The sequence below is a fragment of the Primulina huaijiensis genome, unplaced genomic scaffold (assembly GCF_012295235.1).
Source record: "Primulina huaijiensis isolate GDHJ02 unplaced genomic scaffold, ASM1229523v2 scaffold15321_ERROPOS2750371+, whole genome shotgun sequence".
Taxonomy (NCBI): domain Eukaryota; kingdom Viridiplantae; phylum Streptophyta; class Magnoliopsida; order Lamiales; family Gesneriaceae; genus Primulina; species Primulina huaijiensis.
Window position 1 is genome coordinate 78,742 of NW_027343115.1, and position 11,810 is coordinate 90,551.

Below are 11,810 nucleotides of genomic sequence, written 5' to 3' on the forward strand. Positions count from 1 at the left end.
TAAGATGATCTGATCTATATTCGTCGTGAGACGTATTGATTTGATTTATATTTATAATAAAAAATAATATTTTTTATTCAAAGTTAATTTTTTTCATAAGTCAAATCAAGTCGAGAATTTATCTCAAAAAATTGACTCATGAGATCATGTCAATAGTGTTTTTGTGTAATAAAATAATACTCCAATTCTTTTAATTCTAAAGTTGTGAAACATCATAAAATTTTTACAGGATATAATTTAATTTAGCGTTTTACTACACACCCAGATTGTGGCTTCTTGTCACATTACCTTATTGTTAAAATTGAAGTACTAATCAATCAGTCTTCTTAAATCCTAAAAGAAAATTGCCTAAATTTTAGAAAAGTGGTCATTATAAAATATTGTAGTTTCCTCAATACTACAAAGATAGGAAAGGAAACAAATATAGATAGCACGCATGAGCAAAACTAGCAGCATAGCAATACACAGAATCAGATATGCTCTCATGCTTACACCCTTCCCTATGTGTCACACTCACTGCAATCAACTCGAGAACTTGCCGAGTGCATCACGAACAAATGGTCAAATCGTATACTTCAATTTATAACTCCGGAGCCAATCTTCACCCTTCTCATAATAATCCATCCTACTAAAAGTTTGCTGAGAAAATTGTATCGTGGCAGCATAGGCAGCTGCTCCACGCCATGCGTCATAGATTGGATCCACCGCTTTGACTATCTTTATGGGTGTCCCACAAGGTCGAATCATTCGAATTCCAGCTTCCAAACGCTCGCTCAAGCCCAAAAAGAGACAACTCCCACCAGTTAAGAGGATTGAGCTGGTTATTCTTTCTTCCAAGCCTTGACCCTTTAATGGTAATCTCCTTATTGATGCCCCGGCCATTTCAGCCAACCCTGCTTGATCGATGCCTATCAAGTTTGGGTGGAAAAGAATTTCTGGGCAACGGAATCTTTCTACTCCAAGTATAATCTGGAAATCTTCCTTGGTCAGTGGGCGAAATTGAGGTGCCTCTGCAGAAGAGGGTCCTGGTTCCGATATGAAGGTTGGATCTATTTCCTGTACATGATCCAGGTCTAAGCTTCAGTAGAGGAGAATCGACCTAATGGTAGGAAACAAAAAAATACCAGATGGAAGGGTCACAACAAATATAAGTACATGAAGGAATAGCTCACCCGGAGTCTGGAAGAGATGCGGGCTAACTCAATTTCCTCCGGATCAGGCTTGTTATTACTATCTTCATCATCATCCTCATTATCCCTACTCATCAACTTATAGAGCTGCCAATCCTCATCCTTCAAACCAAAAGTATCTTCTCCCTTGCCCCGGTCAAATGCTGCAGTAGTCAACAGGCGCATCCTCTCTCTCTGGGAAGAATTCAATCTTTCCCCACGACCAACAGCTCCTGATCCATTATGATTTCCATTTGTATGTCCACCATTTGTCTTTAATCTCTTTCGCTGCTCGAGTTTCTCAGAAAGATCTCTGTATTTTGCTTGCAACTCCTCCAAATAATGCACCGGATTCTCTCTATTCAAAAAATTTAAACTAGATACTGAGAAAAGAGAAACAAGAGCAGTCAAAATAAACACAAACAGAATACAAAACCATTGAATCACATAATTCATTCCAACAACAAATGGTCAGATAACCTCTCCTATCTATAAAATCAGTAATGCAAAACGAAATTGCAAGGTCAGCAACTTACAGGCGTCTTTCCTCCTCTAGTTTCTTTTGTCTTTCTTTTTCCAATTCCTCCTCAACTTGCTTCTGTTTTTTCTGCTGCCTTGCCTCAGACGTGGATTTTATGAACAACTGCTTCCTCTTTTGCTTAAGCTGTCAATAATGGTTGGGTTTTCAAATCAGATGTCGAGATTCATGAAATTATGAACTGTTTTCGTAAGTTATAAGCACAATACAAAATGCAAACAAAGATCAGAAGAATGAAGAATTTATGATGAAGCAGTAGGACTATGCAACAACACATAAAATGAAGGACCTGTTCTGGTGTCAGCGTCTCATCTGGTACACTAACAAGGTTGTACTTTTCAGCTGTTGAAATATCCATCTTCTCGACATTTTCAACAGGTTCGCCCTTTGCTTTGCGTAAAGATTGCACTGTCTTAGCGAAAGCAGATTCTATATCCTGTTTAGAAATATATGCAGTCTTTGCAAGGATTGACGGAATGTCATTTTCTTTAGCGTGCCTGAGCTTCTGTAAAAGCATTTCCAAGTCTCTCACTTCATTTTCTAGATCATTTATTCTGTTAAACTTCTTAGCTTCAGCCATTTCCCTTAATCTTTGACCTTGTTTTTCTTTAAGAGCTGCCTTTCTAGCAATTTCTTCTTCTGAAGGTGCCTCCTCAGTTGGTGATGGTGTCCAAGGAAGCTGCCAACACCTGGTCTTTTCTTCGGCTTTATTGTCCCCTTTCTGTGACAGCATTTAAATGATAAGTTTGCATAGGGAGTTATGCGAGAGAGAACGGGAAAAGGGGAGAGGTCCTTACTAAGAAAATGGTTACCTGAAACAATCGAACTTCAGATGCATAATCGGGCGCGATATAACAGTGCTCCATCTTTAGGTCTTCAACTTTCTCCCACGTCAGCTTAGTCCTGGTTTAGAGTTTTCATGTGTATTTTATTTTGTCATCTCTTTGACTGGTATCAAATGTGAAATATAACTGGACATGCAAGCTTACATATGGTGAGGATATTTAAGTGAAAGAAGCTGCTTTAGATAATCGGTGATGTAATATCCACCAACATTAGTCCGGCAGCATGCTTCATACACAGGTTCTCCATTCACAAACTGAAAAAGAAAGACGAAATATGAGCCAAAAAATGTTCCCAGCAGTAACACACGGGAAATCATCGATGGTAAATAAGTAAATAACTGCACAAACGTAAGTTACAAGTCAGTCTAATTTCTGTCTTACACAATTGACAAGTAACTTGGCATCATACTCATGCATGTCAAGAAGGACAACCAAGAAAAACTTAGCTAACAGTTAATAATAAGTAAATTATGATATGCAGCAATCATCCTCCTTTTAATTTTTCTCTTCGATCATTGAAGAAAATTATGAGAAGTCAGGGAAATATTTTCCCACTTCTGTTATCTTAGATTAAGTGCAGATTGCTAATTTCACCAGCTAGTAATAATACTATCAGGTTAGAAAAATCACCAATTGTCGGACACCTCGATGTACTAAATGTGCTTAATCAATGAATCATCACTGCCCCACTTACATATCAGAGTGGACTTCCTAAAAATGCATGGTCAGCAGACTTGGGATCAACACTCATACACTTCAAGCCCGCCAAAGCCAAACGAGCCTCCACAAGTAAGTACAGCACATTCTTTCCAATTACGTAAAATGATTGACACAAGCTGCTAAATAATTAAATGAATGAGCTTAAAATAGAGTACACATTTCACACCACACTCCTTCCCTTTTCTAATTTTAAGGATATCCAACTGATGTCAAATGATGTATTTTTACCAAAACAACATTTTTGTGAAAACCATTGTGTTGAAGATTAGATTAGAATCCTGATTAGATATGAATTCTAGATCTGATAAGATCATATCAGATAAGTTGTTTATGTTTAAATCTTTTATCCTTTCTTTGTAATTCAAATATTTGGATAGATTAGGTTGTTAGCTTTAGGTTTCCTACTTTCTATAAGTACAGCTTTGTATTCAGCTTTTATTATGAAGTGAAATAAGTGGTTCTCACCTCTACACTCTCTTCATAAAAACCACATGGTATCAGAGCCAGCGGCGGCGGCCGATCAATGACAAAATACGGGACAAAATCTGGGATGGCCTCCACTTCTGAAGCCACGACTCCAGCACCCACTCCTCAACTCATAAGCGACTCATCGCCCCTCTCAATCACCTGCCATAAACTTAATGGCAAGAATTTCTTACCTTGGTCACAGTCTGTATTCATGTACATATGCGGCCGAGGGAAAGAAGACTTCCTCACAAGTTCTGCAGCACGCCCCGAATCCACCGATCCACACTACAAGACGTGGAAGGCTGAAAACAACCAAGTCATGGCGTGGTTAATCAATTCAATGATCCCTGAGATTGGGTACAATTTTCTTCTTTATTCTTCTGCCTCGGAGATTTGGGACGCTGCCCGTGAATCCTACTCCTGCAGCGACAATACAGCTGAGCTTTTTGCAATTGAATCGGCTGTACACGATCTCCGACAAGAAAACTCCACAGTGACCGAGTATTTCTCTACTCTTACTCGCAATTGGCAAACCATCGACTTGACCGAGACGCATGATTGGAAATGCTCCAAAGACGAGAAGCTGTTCAGATTATTTATCGAAAACAATCGAGTCTTCAAGTTCCTCATGGGCCTCAATAATAACTTTGATGACGTCCGAGGCTGAATCCTTAGCACAAACCCACTGCCTAACCTCCGTGCATCTTTCTCAGTGGTTCGCCAGGAGAAAAGTCGTCGCAAGGTGATGTCGGGCTCATCACCACAATCATCTGATAGCTCTGCCCTTGTTGTTCAACGCCAAAATAACTCATCAACTACTGATGTTACAGCCCACCAAGGATTTCGTCACGGACAGCCTCCAAACAATACAAAAGGAAAAATGATTTCGGGACGTCCTTGGTGTGAATTTTGCAAGAAATCAACTCACAATATTGATAGTTGCTGGAAGATACATGGGAAACCAGTGGATTGGAAACCAGCCAGAGAACGTCGCGCCCACAGTGTTGTCTCTGAGCAGCCCTTATCTACAGCAGCGCCTTTCACCAAAGAACAATTGGATGTTCTCCAGAAGCTTTTCTCCCAGCATACAACTCCATCCCCATCTCCTGTCATCGGCACGGGTAGCACGGCTATTCCAGGTGATACTCCCCTTACTCTTATTTCACAAACAGATTTATCGAGTTACTGGATAGTAGATTCTGGTGCTTCAGACCATATGTCCAACCAATTACAAATGTTCACATCATACAGCCCCTTACGGGTCTCTCAATCAGTTCGAGTAGCAGATGGTTCTTGTACAAGAGTACTTGGCTCGGGTTCAATTTGGTTATCCCCAGAATTATGCTTACATAACGTATTATTCGTTCCCGCGCTTCATTGTAATCTGTTGTCTGTCAGTGCCTTGAACAAGAAATTACATTGCTCTGCAATTTTTTCGACTGACTCATGTGTTTTTCAGGACCTGGAATCGGGGAGGACGATTGGCAATGCTGAATGTTGTGCAGGTCTCTACCTATTAAAGATGAAATCGCCCTTAGAGTCCCTATCTTCCAATGCCTCTGGCCATCACACTTCCGCAGTACAATCCTTTAGAGATAACGAATTTTTGTTATGGCACTATCGCCTAGGTCATCCAAATTTTTTGTATCTCAAGAAACTATTTCCATCATTAGTGAATAACGACACTTCGCATTTACCTCATTGTGATATTTGTCAATTTTCAAAACATACTCGCACATCGTTCAAACCACAAACATATACACCATCAAATCCTTTTTCTCGAATACAGAGCGATATTTGGGGTCCTTCTCGTGTCAAAAACATTACGGGTACTCGATGGTTCCTATTATTTGTTGACGATCATACTCGTCTGTCTTGGGTTTTTCTCATGAAAGACAAAAGTGAGACGTCTACAATTTTTAAAAAATTCTCCGCCATGATACATACACAATTCTCAACTGATATCCAAATTTTACGAACTGATCGGGCTCGGGACTTCTTTAACACAGTTCTTGGAGACTACCTAACCACTCGGAGAATCATTCATCAAAGCTCATGCGTTGATACACCTCAACAAAATGGTGTCGCAGAACGAAAAAATCGTCATCTCCTTGAGGTGGCTCGTTCTTTATTGTTCACTCATAAAGTTCCTCATCATTTCTGGGGTGAGGCTGTCCTCACAGCCACGTACCTCATAAATCGTATGCCTTCTAGAGTCCTTAAGTTCCAAACACCTATTTAATCTCTCCTCAGCATCTATCCTAACTCACACTTACTTCACAATATTCCACTGCGTGTCTTTGGGTGTGCATCATTTGTGCATATTCATTCCTAGCATAGAAGCAAACTTGACCCGCGTTCAGTAAAATGCATTTTCCTGGGGTATTCATCCAATCAAAAGGGGTACAAATGTTATTCCTCGACCACAAAAAAATTTTACAATTCAATGGATGTCACCTTCAATGAGTCTGAACCATTTTTTCCACTTTTCTCAGCTCAGGAGGAGCAGGTGATTAATGACCTTCAGAATCTGGATCCTATACAAATACATATTGATGATCTAGACCCAATAAACACTATCCCACCAAATCATTCCCAAATTCTCCCTTTTGATCATGTTTATACACGTAGGAAGTCTCCGCAAGACCAAACACACAATCAGCAAACCAAGAGCACTCTCTCAATCCCAGATCCTCTGGAAAACAATCAAGGTACGCCAATCTCCAACTTACATGATATTGATGATAGACCAATTGCATTAAGAAAAGGAATCAGATCGTGCACCCAATATCCTATAAGCAATTTTGTCTCTCTTGATCTATTGTCTCCTGCATATCGAGCTTTTGTTGTGAATTTAGACCAAGTACAGGTCCCATCAAACATCACTGAAGCCCTGGAACATCCACAATGGAGGGCGGCGGCTTTTGACGAAATACATGCTCTTGAGAAAAATAACACTTGGCAGATAACAGAACTCCCTCCTGGAAAACGAACTGTTGGTTGCAAGTGGATTTTCACAATCAAACATAAGGCTGATGGGAGCATTGAACGATATAAAGCAAGACTAGTAGCAAAAAGGTTTACTCAGACATATGGGATTGATTATCAACAGACATTTGCACCTGTCGCCATGCTAAATACGGTTCGTGTACTCCTATCTATTGCTGCAAATCTAGACTGGCCCCTATATCAACTTGATGTCAAAAATGCCTTCTTAAATGGGGATTTGGAAGAGGACATCTACATGTGTATTCCACCTGGATTTGAATCCAAGACAACGGCCAATAAAGTCTATCGGTTAAAGAAATCTCTTTATGGTTTAAAGCAGTCTCCCAAAACTTGGCTCCACAAGTTCACGAAAGTATTGAAAGAAAGTGGATATACACAGTGCCAATCAGATCACACTATGTTTGTCAAGCATTCCAACCCAAGCAAGATTTCTGTTATCATCGTATATGTTGACGATATTATAATTACTGGGAACCATGAAGAAGACATCACTCAAGTCAAGCAACTACTCTCAAGAGAATTCGAGATGAAGGATCTAGGGCAGTTGAAATATTTCTTGGGAATGGAAGTGGCCAGATCAAAACATGGAATTTTTATTTCTCAGAGAAAATATGTCCTTGACCTTTTGAAAGAGACTGGGATGTTGGGATGCAAGCATGTTGATACTCCTATGGATCCAAATATAAAACTTGGAAAGAATGAGGAAAGTCCAATGATCGACAAAGGACGATACCAGAGATTAGTGGGCAAACTGATATACCTATCTCACACAAGACCTGACATTGGATTTGTTGTAAGTGTTGTTAGCCAATTCATGAACAAACCAACTGAAGAACATATGGATGCCGTTTTCCGTATATTGAAGTACCTCAAAGGATCCCCTGGAAAGGGATTATGCTTCCAGAAGACAGCTCTAAGAAACATACAGGTTTACAGTGACACTGATTGGGCAGGATCTTCCACTGACAGACGATCCGCATCTGGGTACTGCTCATTCGTATGGGGCAACCTTGTAACATGGCGGAGCAAGAAACAACCTGTGGTAGCAAGAAGCAGTGCAGAAGCCGAGTTTCGGTCCTTGGCCAATGGTACATGCGAAGGGATATGGATACAAAGGTTATTGACAGAACTGAAAGTATGGGGCATCAAGTGGTAGAACTGAAATGTGACAACCAAGCGGCGATAAGTATTGCCAAGAATCCAGTTCATCATGATCGAACTAAGCACGTTGAAGTCGATCGTCATTTCATAAGTGAAAAGCTCGAGAAAGGGACTTTGAAAATCTGTTACGTCCCTAGCCACGCACAAGTTGCAGACATTCTAACTAAGGCCTTGTACCGACCAATCTTTGAAAACTTGGTATCCAAGTTGGGCATGATCAACATATACAACCCAACTTGAGGGGGAGTGTTGAAGATTAGATTAGAATCCTGATTAGATATGAATTCTAGATCTGATAAGATCATATCAGATAAGTTGTTTATGTTTAAATCTTTTATCCTTTCTTTGTAATTCAAATATTTGGATAGATTAGGTTGTTAGCTTTAGGTTTCCTACTTTCTATAAGTACAGCTTTGTATTCAGCTTTTATTATGAAGTGATATAAGTGGTTCTCACCTCTACACTCTCTTCATAAAAACCACACATTGAGTTAACACCACTACCTCAAACCACTAGTTTCAAGGGTAAAATGGCTAAAACACAAAATTTCACTCTGTCAGTTCTTCCACACAAATCATCACTTATTCACATGAAACATTCAAAGCATTCAAAGGTACAATATCTACAAATGTAAGGATGCTCTATGTTACTGCACAACATAAGTCAACTGCATTGATATGCCTCATAAATGGAGAACTTAAAGAATATGCTATAAATGGTCATGCCTAAAGCATACAACTACTTTAAGTGCTGCACCTTTTGTTTCAACGGCATCTTTTGAATAAGCCATTTCGAGCAAATAAATAATCCAATCTATAATGCATTATTTTAATCGACAAAACTACTATAACATTGTGTACCGGAATAGCGTGACTTGTATTGAATCCAGAGCAGATAGCAAGGCCATCGTTACTACACATTCCGAGTTGTTGGTTGTACTTATAGCTAAATGCAGCATCAACGCCAAATGCTTTAAATGCCATGAAAACAAGAGGTCATTTAGCAGTGGATCAAAAGTACAAATGACAAGTAACAATACCCAAAGAAAGAGAAGGACAAACAATAAATAAGATCGGGCATATGTCGAATTGCAATCATTTTACCTACTGATGGAACTCCATATGTCTCAAAAAGAAGTTCTGCCATTTTACTTCGAGACTGAACAGGATTGCAAGCACATTCAGTCATCAAGATAGGATGATCGATCTGTTAGACAATCAATTGTGACGGGTTTAGGCAACACAGTACAAAACGAAGCTCACAAATCCTCATGATATTTTCAAATTTAGTCACAAACTCTAAGATAAAATAAAACTATCGTGTGATTCGTGTCAATCATTTAAATTTTGTGCACAATGAAGCAACTTCTGTAAGATTCTCAAGTTTTCATTCCACTAAAAGATCAAGCGAGGATTATAACCCCTAGCCTCTAATATAATCACTTTCTGATGGATACACGTGCCCCATGTATCCATACATTAATGGACACACATCTAGTGCATATGTGACCACTGACCACTCCCCAAAAACTCTCCTCTATCCACAAATATATAAACTAATAATAGATGGAGTAAAGATATACCTGTGATTGATCAGCACCCAATCGATCGAAGCCAAAGTCAAGAATCTAGTCATGCATCAACAGGTTAAGAGTCATTAAACAAACTAGTATATCTGCTCTCAAAATTCAAGAATCCAGTTGCACACTGAAATGCAAAATGGTTACAGAACAAAATCCAATGGCTTAACAAACTGAACATCATGCCCTAGACTTTGGGTGTGCCCTAGACTTTGGGTGTGCGATAAACAATCATACAACTGCATTATTTTGTTAGAATAACCATCAACACCTGATAAAATCATAATTCTTAGTTCTAGATATTAGAAAAAAAACGAAATGAACTTGTGCATTTGGCATATGATTTGTTGCCTACTATATTATTCCGCACGCATCTCTTCAGATCACCTCACACAAGAATGAATCAATGGATTACTACACAAATAAGGATCAACTCTATAGTTGATCTTTATAGGATGTCATAAAAACCGTACAACGTTAACAGAGATTATAAGAATGACGCCACTTGGACAAACCATTGATTTGGTTGCTTCTAGAATAAAGACCATTGGTTCGGTTGCTTTCAGTATAAAGTCAGCTCTGATAGATTGTATGAATTTTTGTCACAAAATAGCTATCAGTGGCTCCTGATATTGAATGCTATACATCACTCTTCACTAACCATGCTCTATGACATGCTATAATCCAGATAACAACAATAGCTTCACTTAGATATGGGAAAAGGAATGACATCTTCATAATATAACATCAATCAAAAAATAAAATGACTTTGATTATATAATGGTGCAAGCTAGCTTCTTCCAGAGTATGCATTTGTGTCACTAATTTTTTACTGCAGCCATTCTTCATATGGAAAGTTTGTGCTAATTACAAGCATAGAAGATGATAGCAAACTCAAAAGGTTATACCAATATCAATAAGTAAAATGTTTCTAGCTCTTATGGGGAAGGGATACTGAGGAATCAGACAACATATCTCCCGAAGAAAATGGCTGAAAAACGAAGTAATTAACCAGAAGTGAAGTCAGCCTTACATATTCCATTATTTCAAATTGATAAACAACATTGCTGTCAAATGCCGAACGAGGTCCTGACCTAGTGCAATCGAAGTATTTCAACAATGCAGTATCATGATCACCTACAATTGTAATAGTTTCCCCTGCATAAAAAAATCTATAGGTTACCAATATGTACAGTATCCGTGCATGTTTTTTGGTAATATTCAATGCTTTGGGTGAAATTCAGAAATTTATCTGTTCCAGAAGCGAATTCTAACCCCTTCACAGCGTATCACAAGAATGTATTAATGGTCAAAACAATTCACATAAGAAAGTCAACTAAAGTCTAAACCAAAACAAATTTTAAGGAAAGCCACACTCCTTACAAAAAATTCAAGTCCACCAACACTTTAGAAAATCATGCCCCCGCCAAATTCCAGCTAAAAGGATCCTCTGAACTCATGAGTTAAAACTTAAAAGAACTTACTGTAGCTAAGAAACGGTCGTCAAGGATTACCAGTTATCTTATGACGGGGCCTCTGGATGATGTTCCGAAAAATAACTCGAGGATCGCTCTCTCCTGCCCATCTGCCGCAACACACACATAAAAAAAAATACTTTACACATAATACTTAATTCCCTGAACACTCAACCTAAAATATAAAGCAAGCAAAAACAATACAAAATTGCAGAAATTAGGGTTTTTTCGCTTACCCAATTCGAAAATAGGAGCCACCATTGTCGATAACGATAGGGTGGTCCGAAGGAAAAGTACTGTAATCGGATTGTCTCTGTATCTTCGAAACGAATGGCATTTTAGTAGGCTGCACACACCCTCTATATCTACCAGCCGGGAGGCGAAGAAGACGGGCTACTCTTCAGCGGCGCCTAAAGCTTTTTTCCTCGACTGCATTCATCATCTTCGAGAGACTTAGGAAAGATACCATCGAACCAGACCGGTGCCTATGCCAGACCGGTTTTCAGTGGACCGTTCATGTTACGAGGTAGATCGCCTTTGCATGTTTTGTGCTTAAATGATACGAAACAATTAAAATTTAATAAATAAATAAGAAATATTAATTGATTGATATTTAGCAATATTATGTTTGGTGTTGAAATAATTAGTGTCATTGATATATTTTATTTTGATAATACCTAAATTATGTTAGGTTTGGCGACTCATTTCTGGTCATATACAAAAACTCATGTGAGACGGTCAGATTGGTCAATTTTGTGAGATGGTTTTTATTTATGTCACTCATAAAAAAAATATTATTTTTTATGTCAAAAATATTATTTTTTATTGTACATGTGAGCATGATTG

The 11,810-nt window shown here is 38.7% G+C and overlaps 1 protein-coding gene across 1 annotated transcript; it reads right to left on the reverse strand.

Annotated features, from left to right (window-relative positions):
* Positions 1 to 356: 356 nt before the first annotated feature.
* On the reverse strand, positions 357 to 11,483 carry LOC140965879 (actin-related protein 5). The gene is made up of 12 exons (XM_073426108.1): positions 11,201 to 11,483; positions 11,004 to 11,074; positions 10,523 to 10,647; positions 9,493 to 9,537; positions 9,014 to 9,116; positions 8,771 to 8,880; positions 2,697 to 2,806; positions 2,520 to 2,610; positions 1,997 to 2,428; positions 1,706 to 1,833; positions 1,173 to 1,527; positions 357 to 1,056 (listed from the first exon to the last, which is right to left on the reverse strand). Exons 1-12 carry the CDS (start codon positions 11,299 to 11,301, stop codon positions 562 to 564), a joined length of 2,166 nt encoding a protein of 721 aa, XP_073282209.1. The 5' UTR covers positions 11,302 to 11,483; the 3' UTR covers positions 357 to 561.
* Between the last annotated feature and the right edge of the window lie 327 nt (positions 11,484 to 11,810).